Source organism: Daphnia pulex, chromosome 9 (assembly GCF_021134715.1).
Source record: "Daphnia pulex isolate KAP4 chromosome 9, ASM2113471v1".
Classification (NCBI taxonomy): Eukaryota; Metazoa; Arthropoda; class Branchiopoda; order Diplostraca; family Daphniidae; genus Daphnia; species Daphnia pulex.
The window spans coordinates 7,136,518-7,159,478 of NC_060025.1; the positions used below are offsets into that span (position 1 = coordinate 7,136,518).

The window sequence follows — 22,961 nt, forward strand, 5'->3', positions numbered from 1 at the left end:
CTTTGCGCTAAACAGGAAAATATTTTTTAATGTTTATAAAAACAAGGTATTTAGCAGATTTCCAATAGAAATTGTGTCGTTTTGATATTTCGAACAACTGAATAACAAGACATAGACAATAAGCTTAAAAACAACATCTTTTAACTTTTTATTTTTGTTTACGAACTGTACATCAGCAAATTTTCGATTCAATGAAGTGTTACTTGATTTTATGTTTTTCGACATGCCGTCGATTCCTTTCGGATTTCAGAACCATATTTGCCGGTGTTTTGTTTACTTTCGATCTGGCTCTACCTTGTACTTGATCGGCAAATCCATTCGTGGCATTCGAAGAGGAAACGAGAGGCGCCCTTATTGATGAAGGTGATGTCTTTGAAACGATATTAGCTTTAGAAGGTTTCGATTCAGCCATATTGTTAATCTGCACGTTTGGATCTTCAGAAAATAGAACTCTCATGTCCAACTTTGTCGACCCATTCAGTCCGTTTTGTTGTTGTACTTTGCCGAAAACTCCATTCGTGGCATTGGAACCTGAAACGGTATGTTCCTCTTCGGTTGACTGTTTAATTGGACTGCTCGTCTGTGGTGATGAAGATTCATTATCCGGAACTTTCTTGACATTCAACACGATCTCCTCGTCCGAATCAGCACAAAATAAGTCTTCAATATTTATATTCATAGAATTCAGGTGAGTCGCATCTTGTTTGATTTGACGCATACTTTTTGCTCGTGGAAGAGTCAGTAGTCCCCAGTTTTCTCCTGGGCTTTGATGATCTTGCGTCTCCAAAATGTAAAGAGCATTTCTGGCTTCCATAACTGCACGAGTAAGTTCTGTCAACGTGACATTTCTACTAACGTTGAGCTCTCGTTCCAACGGGTTTTGCACGTAAAGAGGCTTGGAATCAAGTTTCCTGTTTGAATCTCCCGTTATGATAGAAATAGATCGTTCGTTGAAATCAAAACTTCCAAAAAATCGCAGAAAGCCCATAAATAAATCTTCAAGTGACTCAGAATTTAATTCCTTGCGTTTTTGGAACACGGAAGGATCGCGCAGAAATGTGCAGTTAATGTCTTCGGTCTGCCGTGTGTCCACGTGAGGTCTTGCCAGTTTAATCATTTCTCCGAGTGTAGGTAGAATTGGCGGAGTGCGTCGTTGTAGGAAAAACACCACCATAAGAGTTAGCGTAAAATTGGTTATTTGGTTGCCGGGTGTTGGAGAAGTAAGCTTAGCCCATGCGGCCCATTGTCTTACGGCTGTCACTAAAGGACAAAATCTCCAATCTATTTTGTCGTAAAGATACAACAACTCAGACATGAAAACACCAGATCTGTAGAAAAATGAATATGAATATGTATATTTAGAAATAGAGCAAATCACATAAAAATTTAACTTACAATGACATTGATATGTCACAATCAACTCCGGTAAACTCGTGGTGAAATTTTATGATAGGTACTCTTGCTCGCATTATCCGTTGGATCTGTATGAAAAACAAACTTCAAAATGTGTTTTTATCTAGAATGTTATATCCGCTGGCAAACCTGAACACAGCCTGTTGTATAATTTTGGACCACGTCTGCGAAAAACTCTAAATGTTTTTGCGTCTGCAGCCTGTAATTGTCTATCGCAGCTTTAGCTTGGAATATGAGGGGCGATTGTAGAGCCATTATTTCGGACCCAAAATTGCCTTCAATAGAGATGGCCATGTCCAAATCACAACCATTCCGCGCACTACCGTTGACAAAGGATCCGAAAGGTAGCACTTGTAGACTTGGAAACAAACGCGATAACGTTTGTTCGATTTGAATGCTGGTTAGCCACCTGAGCCTGTGACCAATTTCTGATAAACGGGTTTGATCATCCAAAATCATCATTTGTTCTGAAATCTGTGATAGCAAAAAAGCTTAAATAAATTTGGGAGAACTATGCTATTTATAAATATTATATTCACCGATTTGGCATTAGAGAGGTGTTCTTGTAAATTGTCATTTGCTGAAACATTTTCTTTGATTATTGGAGGAAGCCTGGAAGATACAGCAGAATATGACTCTGGTGGCATTGCTTTTAGCCATAGGAAAGGTGAGGCAACTGGGATGACTTTATAATTATTGTTGTGAGAACAGCTGGCTAGAAGATTTTTAACTGATGCTTCAGAATCAAACTCTAAAAGTAGTAACTCCTGTAAATATTTTGTTTAAAACATAAAATTGGCAGAGAGTGTGTTCATCACATTAGAGTATTTACCTTGTTTTGATAAGTGTAATGAAACAGGTTTTTTACATTTCCGTGCCTGGAACACACTTGATTTAACAAAGTAGCAGGCTTAGAAGGATTTCCCACCTGAATAACAACAGAAGATCTGGCTTCTTTCTTCCGAAAACTCACCATCTCATCAAAATGCTGTCTTTTACCTAAAACAGATTTCAATTACATTAGTTTTTTCAATCCTAGATATTTGTGAAATCAAAATGAGTTTACCATCCCCTGTAGCTGTAGATGACTTTGTTTCGGTAATATTTTTAGCGATTTTAGGTATTCCTGCTGACGTCGAAAAAGGCCTGTCATTTCTAAAGACGTCGAATTTAAGTTTCACTTTATGAAGATATAGTCTGACGTGTTGACTGGATTCTATGAAGGAGTAGTGCATGACTAAATAACAAATGACGGCCTAATCTAATGTTGTTAGCACAGCAAGTTTGTTAGATTCGGCATGTGGGGGCTGACATCTTGAAATCCATTCAGAGGGAAAATTCCTTTAACTCGAGTCTTCTGCTGCTGCTGCAAACTGCACGCTGGACAGGAAATCAAAACAAAAACTGAAAAATAAGCATATTTGATCATTAACCGTTGTTTACAGCAGCAAATCTCTTAAATGGATCTTAAATCTGTCCATAAATATACGATCGATTTTATCTTCCTCTTTACGTCCATTGATTTAATACGTTACTTCAGCGGTTTTAGAACATGCAGCGCAATTTTCAAATTTACCTTCAAATACAACAAGCATTTTGGATTTTCTCACAACGGATTCCCGCTTATAATAGCTTGTCCTAATTGTTGAATATAGAGCCGGACAGTACGTCGAGTTAGTAAATTCAAATACAAGCCTAATCGAGCTAACATATCACTTCACATTTCACACATCACCGGAAACGCGCTAGATTTGGCACTTTGATTATACTTTTCTTCGTTTTTCTAGGGGGGGGGGGGGATTTGGCAGAATAAAATTTACAGTTCATTAAGGATTATTATTTAAAAAACCACAAACATTACCCTGAATAACATTTAAAAATGTATCTCTTCAACCAAACAACCAATCCAGGATGATAAAACTGAAAAAAAAAAAATGCGATGTATTCCTTTACAGTTACGGATACAAAAACTTGGGAGAATTTTAACCGATGGTCAAAGCACGTCTTTAGAACGTTCAAGTAACGTTAGACGATAGCAAGAACACAACAGAAAATGAGGTATCTGTGAACTAAACAAATGTCGCGAAATTTCTGAGTTCAATTACATTGATGAAAAAGATAAGGAGACAAGCGGAAGACCAAGATTATGATACGAATAACTCAAGTAATGGAGTGAATATTCGATAGAATGAATTTACCGATGAACAACATGAGCTTCAGTCACATTGATTGCATTGAACTCCACGTGAAACGCATTCGACGCCATCATTGAAAGTATCACCAATGCTAGGCTCTTGCAATAACTTTTCCGGTGTAGAAGTAGATCTCCTTTTGAGAATTGAGTGGGTTCTGTTGCTGGCAGCCTTATCATTGAAGATGGCAGCAAGGGATGCAACAAATTCTTTCCTTGGTTTAGCTATGGTGAAAAAACTAGGAACTCGCGATGTATGGGAGTGGTTTCCATTGGAAAGAAACTTGAGCGATCGCTTAGGCTTGGCCCCTCCAATATCGTCTGATCCGCAACCGATTTCGGGGTCTTCCAAACCTGAACTGCAAGCCAAAAATGTTACTCCATGCTGATGCCTCGGCGTTGAGGTTAATGAAGGATGCCCAGTAACTTCGACCGTCGACTCTTCAGCTGCATTATCATCTTCGTTTGCCTTTAAAACATAAAGATAAAATAAAACGTGATTTCTTTATATTTTCAAGGCAAGTGAAATACCTCGTCGATCTTGGTGCGCCAAGTTTCAAATTCAGACGGTTCACGATAAATCTTTGCTGGCTGTGCCACTGTTGCGCGCATTTCATTATTAAATCCGGAATAGGCATTGCAGTTTTTGAGGGATTCATCCCGATGACTAGGTGGTGTATGATAAGTCGACGTGTTTCGATCTGGGTGAGACATCTGGCAATTGGTTGAATGACGCTCAGTTGTGTGACTGGCTGGCTTAATTGCAAATTCTGAATTATTCGTAGTTCGAACGTCTCGCTGTTGTGGCATTGGTGTATAACTAAATCTGAAAGCAAGGAAACAAAATGACTGATTCAGATTAAGTTTTTCTAAGTAATAAAATTATGTTTGTGTTGCTAACTTACCGATCACCGCCACTGGGGTTGGGAGTACAGAATATCGTTTGCTGCAAATGTCCATTGCACTCAATCTGGACTTCGGTTTGAATATTCTCGTTCCTAAAGTAAGCAGAGGCATGTTCTTAGTTGACTACATCAGCACAGGACGAGGTGGCCGAGTGGTTAAGGCGTGAGACTGCTAATCTCATGTGCTATGCACGCGAGGGTTCGAATCCCTTCCTCGTCGAAATGTCTTTTTTACTTTTACACTTGAAAACGTAACTTTAAAAAAAAAACTATTTGGCAAATTTTGAAAACCCATATGAAAAGTTGTCTTTTGGATTCGTTTTTTTTACTAGAAAGTTACTAGGGAAAAGGAAAGAAAAATGTAATAAAGAGAAAACGAAAAGTAGGCGGAGCTTGCTCTTCATAAAGCGAGATATAAGAAACCCAAGTTAAGCTTATTTTGTTAAGGAAACCGAGAAAAAAATTAAACATAAAAGCTGCAATAACCCTTGTGAAAATTGGCAAGAATTAGTTGACTAACAACATTGATGTTTTAAATAAAATTGCAATGGAAGAGTTGGCGTGTAAACGTAGTAATCGATTTTTAAAAAATCGATCAGTAAAAAAGAGCGCGCGAGATTCAAACTTAATATTCACAAAATTGCAAGAACGCGGAGATCGGAATTCTTAAGATTTAGACAAATGGTGACTTACGGTATGGATTGATTAATTTCGGCGTTGCAGTCATCCAAGGAACCACTCGACACTTCCAAAATTTGTTGCTGCCCCGGAGGAGGAGGTGGAAGGGGAGGTGGTTGTGGTGGAGCAGGAGTCCTTCTTTTCTTGAAATTCTCCTTGACAGCATCCCATCCGTGTTGGGGTTGGATCTGAGAGTGAGTGAAGGTTGGTGGAACGGGAGTCGGAGAATTAATTCTAACTGGCGGAGGGCTAGACTTTTGATAAACTTCTTTCTGCTGCGAGTGAGACACTGCAGCCGCCTGAAGACGAAGCATCAAATAGATTTCCTGCAAATCCATTTCACGTCGTTCACTCAATTCCGGTTGAAGGCCCAGTTTGAGAAAACTCGTAACATGAAGAGGGATATCCGACCCGAGCGGAAGCATTCTTGGATTGTTGCAACTCTCCTTTTGCCACATACGATTTATCTCTTTTGAATCAAGATGCGACCAAGGTATTTTCTCTGAGCACGTCTCCCACACCAGACAGCAAAAGGAATAGACATCAGAAAGGGTGGAGGCAAACTCTCCACGGGCACATTCCGGTGCAAGCCAAGGAGCCATCCATTCCCAGTGTGAAGATGGAACTTTCCGATAAGCTCTTCAAGACAAAATTAAAATTAAATAGTGATAGTTACATGTTAAAATAAACCCATGTCATACCTTTTTGATAAACTGTTATCTTCAGTCATAGTCTCCAAGCACCCTAACTTGGCTCGGCCAGTGGATACCAAATGAACGGCATGCGATGAAACACTGCAATGTAAGAACTCCTTAGAGTGAAGAAACAGCAAGGCATCACAAATCTGCTGCAATACAAGCAGTCGTTTAATGAGTGGAATGGAAGATCCCATTATGTGGAGTCTATGATGAAGAGAACCATGGTAAATAGGCTCGTATACAAGTTGCACGCTCTCCCAATGTTGCATTGCACTCACTCCCAACAGCATCATCAATCCTATTTACAACACAATAGATTAAAATAAATGAAGATTCTATAAAAATTTTTAAAGAAAATTTTACCTGGATGCCTCAACCGGCTCATGCTTTGAAGCTCTTCAAATAACAGATCAGGAGGTTGATTGTCTCTCATGCGCCGAATAGTAACGGGAGTTTGATGCCAGCGTCTAGGAATCATTTCAGTCGTCGGACCGGATCTGTAAGCAATACCTCGAGGGAGCAAACCATTAAGATCTGCTTCGACACCACATCCATCGTCGTCGGGATCACTTATTTCTGACTCGCTAATCAATGGAACTGGCCAAAGAGCAGCTGCGCTCTCTCCGCGCCCGTAAAGAATCTAAGAAATTGGTTTTGATGTTTATAAACTTCGAAGGATCTTGACTAAAAATGATAATTTACCTTGCCAAAACCAGTGCCTTGAACGTTGCCTAAAGGTCCAGTAAATTCGCAATTTTCGCCACACACCAAACCTATCGCAGCAAGTGTATTCCGCAACTTTGTCGGAAATTTCAATGTAGAACGGTGCCCCCGAGGAGTAGTGCTATTGTTTAATTCCGCAACTCCAGAATCGAAAACATTCACTTCGTTGTTTTTCATCGACGCTTGACGGAAGTGTTCTATCAATGAAAGAGTGGCCAGTCGGCTTTCAGAATGTGGCTGCATCGTTGCCCAATCACGCGGTGAGTGGTTATTTTGATCGTGCAGTCGAAGATCCCCTCCTAAAAACAATAAACATATATGAATAATAAGAACAAACACACAATTGATATTTAAAAAGTTGAACCTGCAATCAATAAGGAGATGAGCAGATGACTATTCCCGCTCCAGCATGCAGCATGCACTGGAGTGCAGCAAAGAATTGAACACCGCCTGTTTGGATCAGCACCAAGCTTCAGCAAAAGTTTCACTATATCGTAATGCCCTTGGAAAGATGCACAGAATAGTGGAGTTTGTCCTGCTCGATTAGCCAACTCGACAGGAACACCTATCAGAATAATAACCAATTTAAACAAGGCTGTAACATGCTAGTTCGAAAAAAAGATTCTCAGGTAGTTAACAAGCTTTCAATTCTCACCAGAGTCAAGCAATTTGCTAACAGTGACTGACTTTCCTCGAAGAATTGCCCAATGAAGTCTGTCTTCAATAAATTTTGACTCTGGATCGGGCTCGCTGATGTAAACAGGCATCGATCTCTTCATCGACATCCTGTGTCCTCAACAAAAAGCTGTAAAACTTCGTAAAGCGTTGGGGGTACTGACTCATCGATACCTTCTACTAACCTTTTCCACGAGTCCCCCAATGAAATACGAATACGCCTTCTGTTTTAGGGGTATTCGATAATCATTAACTATTACAAATCGGATAATTGTGCAAAAGAGGAAGCGAAACCAGTTGCCGACGTCGAAAGTCACAACGGTCGCGCAACACGTGTGCAACGAAACACGGACTGTTAACAAAAAGGATGAAGTCGAGAAGTTCCCTTCCCCTTCCCTAAAACAAATGATTCATCAAGTTGCAAACATTTTGTTAGGAATATTCCATTCCAACAGACGACGACGAGATCAGGACGCCGCACAACAACACCGGCGCACCTACGCGACTATTGCCTTGGGGGCCCCCGATAGGTGGCCCCAAATTCAGTCGTTGTTACCCTACCCCCTATTGTTTATTCCCCCCCCAATTTACTGTACAATATTCAGTGTGTTAAAATAGACGAGAGGTAAAAGACACGGTTTTGTTCGTGTCTAATTTATTCAACTTGGAAACTGTAAGTAAACGGCCCGACACGCCGAACATCCCTATTACATTTTCTACATGGTCCTTCGAACGGTTTTTAACCCAGTGCATAACCGTGTCCTCCCTCTCAAATCACTCAAATCAACTCACTCAAAACTCAAAATTGTGAAGCCGGTTGGGGCTACACAATTCTAGACCCCCCAAACGTTTATCTTTGTTTCTTTCTTTTGTTGTTGGGTGGTTAAAATCTGCCCAAACTAAAACTACTAAATTGTAAAAACAAAAAAGACGTAGAAAAGGGGGGAACCTATGCCCAAAAATTCCATTTTTTTTCTTTCGACTTTTTTGTGCCTTTCGTTGTCGGGCTAGCCTGAGGGGGCGGCCATTGAACACGCCGTCCCAACCTCTGGCCCATAGATCGGCCTGGGCTAAACTACTGGGATTTCGTCTCCTCTTTTCATTGCACGTGTGTCCTCCCGTATCCATTCTTCGCTTGCTGATGGTATCGAGTCAGAAATAATCTTTCTCTTTCTCTCAACATTCACAGAGGAGCCGAAAGGTCTCCAAAACAACCGCTAAATACAATTATTGAATGAATATTCTCTGTCCATCTGTCCTTCCTTAAAAAAAAAAAGAAAAAAAACCCTCTTACATAGGATCCCGAAACATCGGTGCATCCAAACGAAAAAAAAAAAAACTATTTCTCTCTCACGCTCACTGTAGTGGCACGCCGCAAGGGGCGCCACCAACAAAAAGAAAAAAAAAAAAAAAAAAAAAAATTAAATTAATTCTCTATTTCATCTCCTTTTCCCCAGTCAACAGCTCTTGAAGAGCTACACAACCAGGAAGAATGGTTCAGTCAATGAAAAACACAAGGTCAGCCACCAAAGGCCACATAACAAGAGCAATAACCCGGATCAACGGATTTGCAAATCAAGTAATGGCCCAAGAAGATGTTAAAGAACTAGAAACCTTAGAAACAAGATTGAAAAGTCTCTTCGAAAGCTACCAAAGCGCAACAAAAGAAATCAAGGAGAAATTAATAGCGACCAAGGCCGCGCAGGAGGAGATTGATGGGGATCTGGACACCTTTCTCCAAGTTCAAGATGAAGTGTCTGGAGCAAGATCAATCATCAAGCAGAAGAAGCAAGAATGGTTGGACGACGTGAAAGAAAAGCAAGAGGCAAAGAAAGAAGAGGACAGAGACAAACGATTGTTAGCGCTCTTCCAACAACAGGCAACAAGCCAAGCAGCAAATCAAGCGGCAAATCAAGCAGCAAATCAAGCAGCAAATCCAGCAACAAGTCAAGCACAGATGGCGCAAATTATTGCCCAAATCATGGCGGCCATTCCGGCACCTCCCGCGCCAGTAATCAACGTGACGGCAGCACCAGCCCCAGCTTCAGCCGTACAGTCGATACGATTGCCGCAGCGACAAATTAAGCACTTCAAAGGAGACGTACTGGAATGGACCCAATTCTGGGAATCCTTTAACGCAGCTGTCCACTCTTCATCTCTTTCAAACGTCCAAAAATTCGATTACCTCAAGGAATATCTTAAAGGTGAGGCGTACCTGTTGGTTAACAATCTTGAATTAACAGATGCGAATTACCAAGTCGCAATCGACGAACTGAAAAGGATGTACGGGAAGACGGACGTTCTAATCGACGCGCACATTGAGAAACTGGATGCCTTGCAGCCCGTAAAGGACGGGAACGACGTTCCAGCTCTGAGGAGCTTCCAGCTGAATCTCCAATCGCACATTAGCGCGTTGGAAACGTTAGGAGTCCCCACAAGTTCCTTTGGCGGACTCCTCGGAGCAAGATTAATCAAATTAATTCCTACCAGGCTCCAACAAGAATGGGCAAAATCGCCAACAAACAAATCAACGGACATCGAGATGGTCATCAAATTCATTGGAGATCAAATCGACGCGGCCGAAAGGTTCAACCGAATCAAAGGTGTGGAAAAGGAGAAATCGTCTCCAGCTCCTAAACAGCCCAAACCGGCAAATCCACAGCCGGCAACAGCATCACAATTGGCAGTAGGAGCCAAAGCAAGTCCAGCTCCTCAGGTTAAATCCGCCTTAAAAAATAAAAACGTTAAATTTAACCCAAGTTGGATTGTGTGCGAAAGGCCCTGCATCTTCTGCAGCCAAATTCACTGGCCGACAAAATGTCCGAAAGGGCTGACGGAAAGGAAAAAGATAATCTTTGATTTGAAAAGGTGCGTCAACTGTTTTGGAGACAAACACGCGCTGAAGGATTGCACATCCGCCCGGAACTGCAACAAGTGCGGAGGGAGGCACCACACCGCTCTCTGCGACAAAGGAGACGTCAGAGTCACCAATCCCACAACAGCAGCAATAATCGTGGCCAGCGATCCAACTTTGACAACCACAGCCTGTGCAAGCAGCTTTGGACAATTGATGCTGAAAACGGCAACAGTCATCATCAGCGGCCAAAACGGTAACGAAACAAGAGCGATTTTATTTGCAGACGACGGAAGTCATCGTTCTTGGGTGCTGAAATCACTCTCATCGCAACTTAACATGAAGACAGTAGCGGTGGAAAACATCAGCACAAGAGTGTTTAAGAAAAAGGAACCCAACAAGCCCGAAATGACAAAAAACGTCGAAATGCAAGTAAGGGGCACCTGGCAAGGCGCCCCAAAAGTTACACTAATGGCTTTAGAATCGGATCACATTTCAGATACCGGCCCGTACGTAGGATCCGAATTTGCAAACAGCCTCTGGATCCAAAACGAAAAATTGGCCGACGACAGATTCGAGATGGCACACACCGAAGATCAGCCAATTGGAATTTTAGTCGGAATGGACCAGATGTTCCAGATCATGTCGAATGAAGCCGCCATACAGAGTCCATGCGGATTGCGCGCGTTTCAAACGAAACTCGGAAGAATGATTGCTGGACCATCTCAAGAAGCAAAATCGAAGACAGGAACTCAAGTAATCCAAAATTTAATTTTAACATCAAGTTACCCGATTCCACAGATTACGTCAACATTCGCGACAAGTAGCCAAAAAAGAAAAATCCTTTCAACTCAAGCAAACAAAACTCCGATGGAAAAGGAGACTGGAACGGCCAGTCCCCAAACTACGCCAATAGGAGCGTCATTCTCAGATGCCCCAATCGGATCCAGCGGAGAAGAAGATAGTAAATGGTTTGAGAAGGAAGAACAAGTTGCTGCTAATTTCGACCTTTCTCTTTTCTGGAAAATAGAAAATTTTGCGAACCTTGAAGGCGCTGATGCAGTGGAATCGGATGATCGCTTCGATTTCTTTGACGAAAAAATAACGAGATGGCCAGATGGAAGATACTGTACACCGATCCCTTGGACAACTGACAAGTGGAGACTTCAGAAAAATCTCCCGTTGGCCACCGGAAGAGTGGAAAGCACAATAACAAGATTGAGAAAAAATCCAGGAGACTTGGTGAATTACCACGCAGAAATCCAAAAGCTCATCGACAGCAAATTCGTCGAGGAGGCGAACATGGACTACGAAGAACTTCACACCTATCTCCCACATCATCCGATCTTCAGAGGCGACAAATCAACGACGAAAATCAGACCCGTCTTTGACGGAGCAGCAAAAACGAAATTTGGACCAAGTCTGAACGACGTGTTGGAGACCGGACCAAATCTCAATCCCGATCTCCTATCAGTGCTATTACGCTTCAGAAAGTACGAGATTGCCTGGATCGCCGACATAGAAAAAGCCTTTCTAAACATCGCCCTGCAGCCGGAAGATGCTGAAGCAATCAGGTTTTTATGGCCCAGGGATCCAGCAGTGGCTGGATCGCCTCTTATTGCCTACAAGTGGAAGAGAGTGCCCTTTGGCCTTAGTTCTAGCCCCTTTCTCCTACGTGTTACAATTAACAAACATTTCAAATCACTAAAGTCTCGTTTTCCAGAAACTATTCAACAGCTGGAAGAAAGTTTGTACGTTGACGATTACCTCGGCGGAGCAAACAATTTATCAATCGCCAAGAAAAGAGTCGATGAGACGGACGAGATCTTTAGTGACGCCCAACTCAACATGAGAAGCTGGGCAACCAACAACGAAGACCTCAAACAACACCTGAAGGAGAAAGGACTGTCGAATCAAGTCGTAGGCCTACTCTCCCCAGCCTTGGACGGCCAACAGAAGGTGTTAGGAATCCGGTGGGACACCGGATCCGGATCACCAATGCTAGGCTCTTGCAATAACTTTTCCGGTGTAGAAGTAGATCTCCTTTTGAGAATTGAGTGGGTTCTGTTGCTGGCAGCCTTATCATTGAAGATGGCAGCAAGGGATGCAACAAATTCTTTCCTTGGTTTAGCTATGGTGAAAAAACTAGGAACTCGCGATGTATGGGAGTGGTTTCCATTGGAAAGAAACTTGAGCGATCGCTTAGGCTTGGCCCCTCCAATATCGTCTGATCCGCAACCGATTTCGGGGTCTTCCAAACCTGAACTGCAAGCCAAAAATGTTACTCCATGCTGATGCCTCGGCGTTGAGGTTAATGAAGGATGCCCAGTAACTTCGACCGTCGACTCTTCAGCTGCATTATCATCTTCGTTTGCCTTTAAAACATAAAGATAAAATAAAACGTGATTTCTTTATATTTTCAAGGCAAGTGAAATACCTCGTCGATCTTGGTGCGCCAAGTTTCAAATTCAGACGGTTCACGATAAATCTTTGCTGGCTGTGCCACTGTTGCGCGCATTTCATTATTAAATCCGGAATAGGCATTGCAGTTTTTGAGGGATTCATCCCGATGACTAGGTGGTGTATGATAAGTCGACGTGTTTCGATCTGGGTGAGACATCTGGCAATTGGTTGAATGACGCTCAGTTGTGTGACTGGCTGGCTTAATTGCAAATTCTGAATTATTCGTAGTTCGAACGTCTCGCTGTTGTGGCATTGGTGTATAACTAAATCTGAAAGCAAGGAAACAAAATGACTGATTCAGATTAAGTTTTTCTAAGTAATAAAATTATGTTTGTGTTGCTAACTTACCGATCACCGCCACTGGGGTTGGGAGTACAGAATATCGTTTGCTGCAAATGTCCATTGCACTCAATCTGGACTTCGGTTTGAATATTCTCGTTCCTAAAGTAAGCAGAGGCATGTTCTTAGTTGACTACATCAGCACAGGACGAGGTGGCCGAGTGGTTAAGGCGTGAGACTGCTAATCTCATGTGCTATGCACGCGAGGGTTCGAATCCCTTCCTCGTCGAAATGTCTTTTTTACTTTTACACTTGAAAACGTAACTTTAAAAAAAAAACTATTTGGCAAATTTTGAAAACCCATATGAAAAGTTGTCTTTTGGATTCGTTTTTTTTACTAGAAAGTTACTAGGGAAAAGGAAAGAAAAATGTAATAAAGAGAAAACGAAAAGTAGGCGGAGCTTGCTCTTCATAAAGCGAGATATAAGAAACCCAAGTTAAGCTTATTTTGTTAAGGAAACCGAGAAAAAAATTAAACATAAAAGCTGCAATAACCCTTGTGAAAATTGGCAAGAATTAGTTGACTAACAACATTGATGTTTTAAATAAAATTGCAATGGAAGAGTTGGCGTGTAAACGTAGTAATCGATTTTTAAAAAATCGATCAGTAAAAAAGAGCGCGCGAGATTCAAACTTAATATTCACAAAATTGCAAGAACGCGGAGATCGGAATTCTTAAGATTTAGACAAATGGTGACTTACGGTATGGATTGATTAATTTCGGCGTTGCAGTCATCCAAGGAACCACTCGACACTTCCAAAATTTGTTGCTGCCCCGGAGGAGGAGGTGGAAGGGGAGGTGGTTGTGGTGGAGCAGGAGTCCTTCTTTTCTTGAAATTCTCCTTGACAGCATCCCATCCGTGTTGGGGTTGGATCTGAGAGTGAGTGAAGGTTGGTGGAACGGGAGTCGGAGAATTAATTCTAACTGGCGGAGGGCTAGACTTTTGATAAACTTCTTTCTGCTGCGAGTGAGACACTGCAGCCGCCTGAAGACGAAGCATCAAATAGATTTCCTGCAAATCCATTTCACGTCGTTCACTCAATTCCGGTTGAAGGCCCAGTTTGAGAAAACTCGTAACATGAAGAGGGATATCCGACCCGAGCGGAAGCATTCTTGGATTGTTGCAACTCTCCTTTTGCCACATACGATTTATCTCTTTTGAATCAAGATGCGACCAAGGTATTTTCTCTGAGCACGTCTCCCACACCAGACAGCAAAAGGAATAGACATCAGAAAGGGTGGAGGCAAACTCTCCACGGGCACATTCCGGTGCAAGCCAAGGAGCCATCCATTCCCAGTGTGAAGATGGAACTTTCCGATAAGCTCTTCAAGACAAAATTAAAATTAAATAGTGATAGTTACATGTTAAAATAAACCCATGTCATACCTTTTTGATAAACTGTTATCTTCAGTCATAGTCTCCAAGCACCCTAACTTGGCTCGGCCAGTGGATACCAAATGAACGGCATGCGATGAAACACTGCAATGTAAGAACTCCTTAGAGTGAAGAAACAGCAAGGCATCACAAATCTGCTGCAATACAAGCAGTCGTTTAATGAGTGGAATGGAAGATCCCATTATGTGGAGTCTATGATGAAGAGAACCATGGTAAATAGGCTCGTATACAAGTTGCACGCTCTCCCAATGTTGCATTGCACTCACTCCCAACAGCATCATCAATCCTATTTACAACACAATAGATTAAAATAAATGAAGATTCTATAAAAATTTTTAAAGAAAATTTTACCTGGATGCCTCAACCGGCTCATGCTTTGAAGCTCTTCAAATAACAGATCAGGAGGTTGATTGTCTCTCATGCGCCGAATAGTAACGGGAGTTTGATGCCAGCGTCTAGGAATCATTTCAGTCGTCGGACCGGATCTGTAAGCAATACCTCGAGGGAGCAAACCATTAAGATCTGCTTCGACACCACATCCATCGTCGTCGGGATCACTTATTTCTGACTCGCTAATCAATGGAACTGGCCAAAGAGCAGCTGCGCTCTCTCCGCGCCCGTAAAGAATCTAAGAAATTGGTTTTGATGTTTATAAACTTCGAAGGATCTTGACTAAAAATGATAATTTACCTTGCCAAAACCAGTGCCTTGAACGTTGCCTAAAGGTCCAGTAAATTCGCAATTTTCGCCACACACCAAACCTATCGCAGCAAGTGTATTCCGCAACTTTGTCGGAAATTTCAATGTAGAACGGTGCCCCCGAGGAGTAGTGCTATTGTTTAATTCCGCAACTCCAGAATCGAAAACATTCACTTCGTTGTTTTTCATCGACGCTTGACGGAAGTGTTCTATCAATGAAAGAGTGGCCAGTCGGCTTTCAGAATGTGGCTGCATCGTTGCCCAATCACGCGGTGAGTGGTTATTTTGATCGTGCAGTCGAAGATCCCCTCCTAAAAACAATAAACATATATGAATAATAAGAACAAACACACAATTGATATTTAAAAAGTTGAACCTGCAATCAATAAGGAGATGAGCAGATGACTATTCCCGCTCCAGCATGCAGCATGCACTGGAGTGCAGCAAAGAATTGAACACCGCCTGTTTGGATCAGCACCAAGCTTCAGCAAAAGTTTCACTATATCGTAATGCCCTTGGAAAGATGCACAGAATAGTGGAGTTTGTCCTGCTCGATTAGCCAACTCGACAGGAACACCTATCAGAATAATAACCAATTTAAACAAGGCTGTAACATGCTAGTTCGAAAAAAAGATTCTCAGGTAGTTAACAAGCTTTCAATTCTCACCAGAGTCAAGCAATTTGCTAACAGTGACTGACTTTCCTCGAAGAATTGCCCAATGAAGTCTGTCTTCAATAAATTTTGACTCTGGATCGGGCTCGCTGATGTAAACAGGCATCGATCTCTTCATCGACATCCTGTGTCCTCAACAAAAAGCTGTAAAACTTCGTAAAGCGTTGGGGGTACTGACTCATCGATACCTTCTACTAACCTTTTCCACGAGTCCCCCAATGAAATACGAATACGCCTTCTGTTTTAGGGGTATTCGATAATCATTAACTATTACAAATCGGATAATTGTGCAAAAGAGGAAGCGAAACCAGTTGCCGACGTCGAAAGTCACAACGGTCGCGCAACACGTGTGCAACGAAACACGGACTGTTAACAAAAAGGATGAAGTCGAGAAGTTCCCTTCCCCTTCCCTAAAACAAATGATTCATCAAGTTGCAAACATTTTGCGTTGCCAATTTAGGTAATAGAAGCTTAAGTAATCGTTTTAAAACGTTATTCGATATAATCCTTTCTTATTTAAAGCTGGATTAAATTTAATCCTTTATAATAATAAAAAAAAAGGTTATTTTTTAAAAAATGTTTTACTTTTTTAAAAACACAAAATCTGCGGAGGAGGGGCGTAAGCCTATCGTTTTCCAAGCGTTTTTCAAGTAAATTTCACGTAGAATCCAAAAAGAACTTAAAAGTTCGTTATTTAGAAAGTATGCTCTGGTAAATTAACTAAAAATGAACAGGGTTACTATTTTCTATTTGCTCATTTGAATCTGAGGTCTTTCTTCTACCTAGTCCGATAGGCTACTGGGATTGTTAGAACTGGCAACGTGGCTTGCCATACAAAGGGCTACATTTGGTTTGAAAGGCGAAATTTAAGTTTGTTCTTTTTTTGTTTTTAATTCAATTTTGTAGGTTTGTTCATCCAATGCACATTCACAACCATGGAAAAAATTAAGCTAGAAATCTCCACTCTTAAGAGGACTATGAAGATCACCTACTGCAGAGATAAACCATGCTCTGACGCAATTCTTATGTATTACCTTTACTTGTTTACAATCTGACCCTTTATTAACGATCAAGGTCATTCAGTAAATGTGAGACATGGGCCAAATGTTTGTCGACTAGTACTTCACTCTGTGCCTGTACGGGAAACATTTAAACAGTAAAAACCCGCCTGCACTACGCACTTTTGTTACAAATAGAAGTTTAGGCGAAAGTCAAAACATGTAGAATAAATTGCTGCTAACGCTATTGAATTACTTTATTTATAAAATAAAGGATGTATGATGAAATAGAAGCAACTGGATGTAATATTAACACAAAATTTCATACACTGAGATAATAAAAACTAAACAGTATTAACACCACTTTTCTCTTGTTGTTCTAGCAGTAGTTGTAAATTGGACTCAAACTGTTCACATCTTATTGGCATTTCAAGGGAATAAAATGGATTCTTTAATGCAAAATCAGCATAAAGTTCATATACCCTTCGAAGAAGATGTTCTACATTCATTTGTTTTGGTTCAGCAACAATGAGGAATTTTATACCTTGAAAAATATGGCAATATAACAGGAAAAACATTAACAATGAGCAAACACTAATAATCACAACAAAATACCTGTTAATGTCTGAAAGCAATGTAGCTTAAATGTATCAGCTTCAAGAACTTCAATTCCAGATGACTTCAGTTCAGGACTTAGCTGGCTTGCAATGGCATATAATGGATAAAACATGCTGGCTAGAAAAGAAAAGATTATCGTAGTTATTTTCCATTCCAGATTCCTTCATTCAAGATAAAATTGCATTAACTACCCAAAAATATTTTTTCATTAGTGCTGAGCTTTGGCCTTCCAAATTTCAGACTGACAGGATAGTTTGATTCATTAGCTAAAAAAGCAGTCACTTCTTGCCCATCTTCTATTGATGTTCCATTCAGCTGGGTTCCGTTCACTGCTAAAAGATTGTGTCCAACATTAATTCCATCTTTCTGACCGTAAGCAACAACAATACGTTTGTTTTGCTCGGTCAACTGAATATCTAAGGGATAACTGAAAGTTTTCTCCACTTCTACTTTGATTGAAGTGTGATCGTATTGATAAATCAACCCTCCACTTTTAGAAAGAATATATAAACTGTAAATAGCCATCGTTTTCAGAAACAGGCAGCAAAACAACTTAACAAATTTTTTTATTAAGACAGTTGACAGAAAACTAGCAGACAGATACGATAGTAAAACGTAGAAGTTTGGAGTTATTATTGGATCGTATAAAATGTGGAATTCGGAAGTTTGCGGTTGATGTTGCTCGCACGTTTTCTTCGTGAAATCGTCTGCTATTGACCGCCTTTGAAGACTGACAGGTCGGCAATATCGATCGAACGATCAGAATCAGATTCCTTCATTCCCCGAAATTCTTCAGATTCTAATAATATAGCAGTGCAGGTAATCAAGGCTAGGGTACTTTTAGTTTTCCCTAAAATTTGGTTGGAGTCCTTGTATGCAACTAATAGTTGTAAATGATAACATTCAACACATTCCTTTTCACCTTGTTGCATCATGCATTTATTTGATATTGAGTGATTGGGACTTCATGTTACAGTGATCTTACAGCCATTCAACCATCAGTCTATAAAAGTATTTCTTACAACAGGTATTTAGGATCACAAGTGCCTTTCAGTTTTCGAGAAACAATCAACATGGAAGAAGTGCAAGTAACAGCAAGCAATGAAAGTGGAGCTGAAGCTCTACCAGCGAAAACCCCAAAGCAGTTAAAAAAAGAAGCTGAAAAAGCAGCAAAATTGGAAAAATTCAAGGCCAAGAAGGAAAAGTTGACAGAAACTAAAGCATCTGAGAAACCCAAAAAGGACGTCCCAGTCAAACCAAAAGCAGCTGATATTGAAAGTATACATGTTCGAATTTGACAACCCACATAGAAATTTAACTATGGTTTTCTTATTTGTTCTTTTTCAATAGTTCCACAACTTCCACCTGGTCAGAAGAAAGATACCACCTGTCCAATGCCAGAGTCTTACAGTCCACGCTATGTGGAAGCCTGCTGGTATTCATGGTGGGAGAAGGAAGGATATTTTGCACCAGAGTACAATGTAGTATTATTATTCTATTAAGTTAATTTAAATGAACTAAACTTCATCTGTGCATTGATAGAGAGATATCAAGGCACCAAATCCCAATGGTCAGTTTGTCATGGTTATCCCTCCGCCAAACGTAACAGGATCTCTCCACTTGGGTCACGCTCTGACCAATTCCGTCGAGGACACCATAACACGGTACCACAGGATGACTGGAAAGACAACTTTGTGGGTGCCTGGATGTGATCATGCTGGCATTGCCACTCAGGTAATTAGAAATCTAATTTTTCAATCCCGAAAACAGAGGTAAAACTAATCAATCACTTACTATTTGTAAATACAAAGGTGGTCGTTGAGAAAAAACTTTGGCGTGAGGAAAAAATTAATCGTCATGATCTGGGACGTGAAAAGTTCATCGAAAAAGTGTGGGAATGGAAAAATGAAAAGGGCCATCGGATTTACGAGCAGTTGAAGAAAATGGGATCGTCACTAGATTGGAATCGAGCATCCTTCACGATGGACCCAAAATTGTGCAAAGCTGTTCTTGAAGCTTTTGTCACGATGCATCAAGACGGCACGATTTATCGATCCACCCGTTTAGTCAACTGGTCTTGCACGCTCAAATCCGCTATATCCGACATTGAGGTCGACAAGGTTGAGCTTCCAGGTCGCACACAGCTTTCGGTCCCCGGCTACAAGGAAAAGATCGAATTTGGCGTCATTGTTTCCTTCGCCTACAAAATCGATGGGTCCGATGAAGAAATTGTTGTTGCCACCACTCGTGTGGAAACCATGTTGGGCGATACGGGTATTGCTGTACATCCGCAAGATCCGCGCTATACCCATCTGGTGGGTAAATATGCCCTGCATCCCTTCTGCCAACGTAAGCTACTCATTGTAGCTGACGACTATGTCGACAAGGATTTCGGAACAGGTAATTTTATTACAAGCCTCGCCTCGACTGAGTTTACAGGAAATTAATACTTTGCATATTTCTAGGTGCTGTCAAGATTACACCTGCTCATGATCCTAACGATTACGACCTGGGTAAGAGACATAATCTTGCCATGATTACGATCTTCAGCGATGATGGGCAGATCATTGGAGATTGCGGCCAATTCACCGGTATGAAGCGTTTCGACGCACGCAAAGCCGTCCTTGAGGCGTTGGAGCAAGTTGGACAGTACCGCGGTACGGCAGATAATCCTATGGTGGTTCCTGTCTGCTCTCGTTCCAAGGACATTGTGGAACCCATGATCAAGCCTCAGTGGTATGTCAAATGCGACCAAATGGCAGCTGATGCAGCTGAAGCTGTCCGATCTGGGAAGCTCAAAGTCGTGCCGGAGATGCACCAGAAAACGTGGTTCAGCTGGATGGACAACATCCGAGACTGGTGTATTTCTCGACAGCTTTGGTGGGGTCACCGTATCCCAGCCTACTTCGTCACCATAGACGAGCCATCCGCCAAAGTAGGAGACGAAGCTGACAATGAGTTCTGGGTGTCTGGGCGTACAGAAGCCGAAGCCAGAACTAACGCTGCTAAGCGGTTCAACGTTCCCGAAGAAAAAATCATTCTCAAACAGGATCAAGATGTTCTTGATACTTGGTTTTCATCTGCTCTTTTCCCATTCTCCGTGTTTGGTTGGCCTGACAAGGTTCGTTTGTTTTCTAGTAATATGACACAGAACAACTCAATAATTTCTTTTCTAATTTCAGACGGATGAACTGGACGTGTTTTTCCCAACTACTTTGTTAGAAACAGGCCATGATATTCTCTTCTTTTGGGTTGCAAGAATGGTGTTTTTTGGACAGAAGCTGATGGGAAAACTTCCCTTCTCTGAAGTGTATCTTCACGCCATGGTCCGCGACGCCCATGGTCGCAAAATGTCAAAATCATTGGGCAACGTCATCGATCCTCTTGATGTCATTTACGGAATCAGCCTCGAAGGACTCATGGCTCAGTTGGATGGCAGCAATCTCGATCCAGCTGAAGTTGGAAGAGCCAAAGAGGGTCAGAAGCAAGACTACCCACAAGGCATACCCGAATGTGGAACGGATGCTCTGCGCTTCGCTTTGTGCCAGTACACTGCACAGGGCAGAGATATCAACTTGGATGTCAAACGTGTTCAAGGATACCGATTTTTCTGCAACAAGCTTTGGAACGCCACCCGATTTGCTTTGACCTATCTTCAGGGTTCCGAAATTCAGACACTAAACGAGGCAAGTAATCGTCCAATGATTTCCCGTCCGTCCATCACTCCGGCTTTTCTTGCCGGTCTGAATGCTCGGCTCGAACACGTTTCCTATTTCAGCGGTTGTCAGTACTCTGCTGAAGACGATCTAGTCTGGCGGCAACTGGATGCCGGGCTGGGACAAAGGAAGATCCCGTCAAGTTATCCTCACTTGGAGAGATGGTTCCAACATATCGGCCGCTTGAGGAAGCAGGCAAGAGATGATACCTTGCACGTTGCAACCTCTATCTTGCATCTTATTTTAGTTGACCCACACCCCATCCGCTCCTGGCACGAGCATGCATTGATTGACTTAGTTTTACATGTCAGTTATTTATTAAAATTGTTTTTCTTATAGGTTCAACTAAGTTTGATGGATAAATGGATCTTGAGCTGCCTGTCCACTGCCGTTTCGGCCTGTAATGCGGGATTTCAACAATACGATTTCCCCCGTGCCACCAGCGCAATTTACAACTTTTTCCTTTATGAATTGTGCGACGTTTACCTGGTGAGATATTCTTCAGTTGTGTATTACCAAACCGAATTGTTTAACTGATATATATTCATTTGTTTTACAGGAAGCTGTCAAACCTGTTTTCCAAGGTTCAGACGAGTCTGCAAAGTCTGCGGCTCGTTCGGTTCTCGTCACTTGTATCGACACCGGACTCAAGTTAATCTCGCCGTTTATGCCGTTCATTTCGGAAGAGCTGTGGCAGCGACTACCCCGCCCTGAATCCGTGCAGAGTAAGTTATTTAAAAATGTTGTTTTTAAACAATTCACATGATTATCTGTTACTCTATTCAATAGAAACTCTCCCGCCGAGTATTTGTATCGCTCCTTACCCGACTGACGCCGAGTTTCAAGTCTGGAAAGATGAAGAATTGGAAGAAAACGTGAAATTGGTTAGCCGAATCGTGTCCAGCGTTCGGTCTGTCCGAGCCAGCTACATGCTACCAAACAAGACGAAAACTAAGTTGGTTTTAAGATGTTCGGATCAAGAGGTAATTTAGTTCAACCATTGGTTATATGCTCTACTTAACCATTTGATTGGATTCTGACAGGTGGTTGACATGCTTACTCATTTCACGGGCAATATTTCCACGTTGTCCTTCTGTCAACCCGTTTCCGTCTCGACAGACGGAGGTAACACACGTGGCTGTGCTATTGTAACCGTTTCAGACAAGTGTGACGCCATCGTTCATTTGGAGGGTCTGATTGACGTGCAAAAAGAAAAGACACGCATCACTGGCCTAGTGGAGAAGAAACGCCAACAATTGGACAAGCTCCAAGAAGGCATGGTAGTTCCAAACTATACAGAAAAAGTCCCTCTCACTGTTCAGGAGACCAACAAGGAGAAAGAGGTTGAACTTGAAACCGAGTTGCAGCAACTTGACGCCGCCTTCGCAACTCTTTCCACTATGGATTAAATTTGGATAATTTGGGATTTGGGGGCCGTTGTTGCAATCAATGTGTAGGGAATCAATACACATTTGAAGCACTTCTAACGTCTTTTTTAGATTTTTATTCCTATAAAGCAATTGGGTTTTGTTTACTAAGCAATAATTACAGGATCATTGTTTGAAACCATCTGTGACTCTTTTTAGTTCTTATTAGTATCTTGACTCGATTTTAGTTGCTGAATCAAAATAGTAAGGTGAAGACGCAGCGTGGGCAATGCCAACAAGAATTAGGATATTATTACAATATCGTTTGTGATCAAAGGAGAAATAGAGAGTCAAAGGGGGCGGGCTCAAAGTATATTCACAGGCTCGCGCGCTCACTCACATTTTTTAAATTTAGAGTTCCATCATCTTCAGTAATTGGGCCTTTTTATTCTTACTAATCCAGCCGCATCTTTCCATGTGACACTTAACGAAATCCAACAAAGAAAAAGTAGACAAACACACACACGGCCACACGGGGCGCGAGTCATTCGACG

General features: G+C 41.7%; 4 protein-coding genes and 2 non-coding genes across 14 annotated transcripts; 3 read left to right on the plus strand and 3 right to left on the minus strand.

Moving 5' to 3' along the window:
• Positions 1-124: 124 nt before the first annotated feature.
• Positions 125-2,787, minus strand: LOC124203205 (poly(A) RNA polymerase, mitochondrial-like). The gene is made up of 6 exons (XM_046599881.1): positions 2,480-2,787; positions 2,246-2,412; positions 1,953-2,180; positions 1,543-1,887; positions 1,396-1,481; positions 125-1,328 (listed from the first exon to the last, which is right to left on the minus strand). Exons 1-6 carry the CDS (start codon positions 2,646-2,648, stop codon positions 200-202), a joined length of 2,124 nt encoding a protein of 707 aa, XP_046455837.1. The 5' UTR covers positions 2,649-2,787; the 3' UTR covers positions 125-199.
• A 551-nt stretch (positions 2,788-3,338) lies between these two features.
• Positions 3,339-16,106, minus strand: LOC124203305 (inactive serine/threonine-protein kinase TEX14-like). Of its 8 annotated transcripts, none has more exons than XM_046600036.1 (11): positions 15,908-16,106; positions 15,703-15,833; positions 15,412-15,612; positions 15,027-15,346; positions 14,688-14,964; positions 14,328-14,622; positions 13,642-14,265; positions 12,949-13,041; positions 12,575-12,869; positions 12,134-12,512; positions 3,339-3,694 (listed from the first exon to the last, which is right to left on the minus strand). In XM_046600036.1, the coding sequence occupies exons 2-11, from the start codon at positions 15,830-15,832 to the stop codon at positions 3,630-3,632; spliced, it is 2,679 nt and encodes an 892-aa protein (XP_046455992.1). In that variant the 5' UTR covers position 15,833; positions 15,908-16,106; the 3' UTR covers positions 3,339-3,629. The 8 variants fall into 8 exon arrangements, with proteins under 8 accessions (XP_046455992.1, XP_046455993.1, XP_046455994.1 ...); XM_046600037.1 differs by having other exon boundaries at positions 15,703-15,852; XM_046600038.1 differs by having other exon boundaries at positions 15,897-16,106.
• On the plus strand, positions 4,648-4,729 carry Trnas-gcu. Its single transcript has one exon. It is a non-coding gene; the product is annotated as a tRNA-Ser (tRNA).
• Positions 13,087-13,168, plus strand: Trnas-gcu. The gene has a single exon. It is a non-coding gene; the product is annotated as a tRNA-Ser (tRNA).
• Positions 16,107-16,994: 888 nt separating the features above from the next.
• LOC124203299 (trafficking protein particle complex subunit 4-like) lies at positions 16,995-17,938 on the minus strand. The gene is made up of 3 exons (XM_046600019.1): positions 17,516-17,938; positions 17,322-17,441; positions 16,995-17,250 (listed from the first exon to the last, which is right to left on the minus strand). The coding sequence occupies exons 1-3, from the start codon at positions 17,847-17,849 to the stop codon at positions 17,051-17,053; spliced, it is 654 nt and encodes a 217-aa protein (XP_046455975.1). The 5' UTR covers positions 17,850-17,938; the 3' UTR covers positions 16,995-17,050.
• On the plus strand, positions 17,928-22,527 carry LOC124203298 (valine--tRNA ligase-like). 2 transcript variants are annotated; one of them, XM_046600018.1, is made up of 11 exons: positions 17,928-18,143; positions 18,352-18,602; positions 18,675-18,805; positions 18,867-19,058; positions 19,136-19,724; positions 19,790-20,445; positions 20,507-21,010; positions 21,380-21,529; positions 21,600-21,765; positions 21,830-22,023; positions 22,084-22,527. In XM_046600018.1, the coding sequence occupies exons 2-11, from the start codon at positions 18,398-18,400 to the stop codon at positions 22,447-22,449; spliced, it is 3,153 nt and encodes a 1,050-aa protein (XP_046455974.1). In that variant the 5' UTR covers positions 17,928-18,143; positions 18,352-18,397; the 3' UTR covers positions 22,450-22,527. The 2 variants fall into 2 exon arrangements, with proteins under 2 accessions (XP_046455974.1, XP_046455972.1); XM_046600016.1 differs by having other exon boundaries at positions 17,995-18,143; positions 20,507-21,235.
• The last annotated feature ends 434 nt before the right edge of the window (positions 22,528-22,961 follow it).

Excerpts from the sequence above, each read along its gene's own strand:
- LOC124203305 (XM_046600036.1), bottom strand. The coding sequence starts at position 15,832 with ATGTCGATGAAGAGATCGATGCCTGTTTACATCAGCGAGCCCGATCCA. Across the intron at positions 14,965-15,026 it reads AAGGCACTGGTTTTGGCAAG|ATTCTTTACGGGCGCGGAGA; the intron begins GTAAATTATCAT and ends CCAATTTCTTAG. Across the intron at positions 3,695-12,133 it reads ATTGCAAGAGCCTAGCATTG|GTGATACTTTCAATGATGGC; the intron begins GTGATCCGGATC and ends AGCCTAGCATTG.
- LOC124203205 (XM_046599881.1), bottom strand. The coding sequence starts at position 2,648 with ATGCACTACTCCTTCATAGAATCCAGTCAACACGTCAGACTATATCTT. Across the intron at positions 1,888-1,952 it reads ACCTCTCTAATGCCAAATCG|ATTTCAGAACAAATGATGAT; the intron begins GTGAATATAATA and ends TTGCTATCACAG. Across the intron at positions 1,482-1,542 it reads ATACAACAGGCTGTGTTCAG|ATCCAACGGATAATGCGAGC; the intron begins GTTTGCCAGCGG and ends TTTTTCATACAG.
- LOC124203298 (XM_046600016.1), top strand. The coding sequence starts at position 18,398 with ATGGAAGAAGTGCAAGTAACAGCAAGCAATGAAAGTGGAGCTGAAGCT. Across the intron at positions 18,603-18,674 it reads AAAAGCAGCTGATATTGAAA|TTCCACAACTTCCACCTGGT; the intron begins GTATACATGTTC and ends CTTTTTCAATAG. Across the intron at positions 19,725-19,789 it reads CGACAAGGATTTCGGAACAG|GTGCTGTCAAGATTACACCT; the intron begins GTAATTTTATTA and ends GCATATTTCTAG.
- LOC124203299 (XM_046600019.1), bottom strand. The coding sequence starts at position 17,849 with ATGGCTATTTACAGTTTATATATTCTTTCTAAAAGTGGAGGGTTGATT. Across the intron at positions 17,442-17,515 it reads TAATGAAAAAATATTTTTGG|CCAGCATGTTTTATCCATTA; the intron begins GTAGTTAATGCA and ends TTTCTTTTCTAG. Across the intron at positions 17,251-17,321 it reads TTGCTTTCAGACATTAACAG|GTATAAAATTCCTCATTGTT; the intron begins GTATTTTGTTGT and ends ATATTTTTCAAG.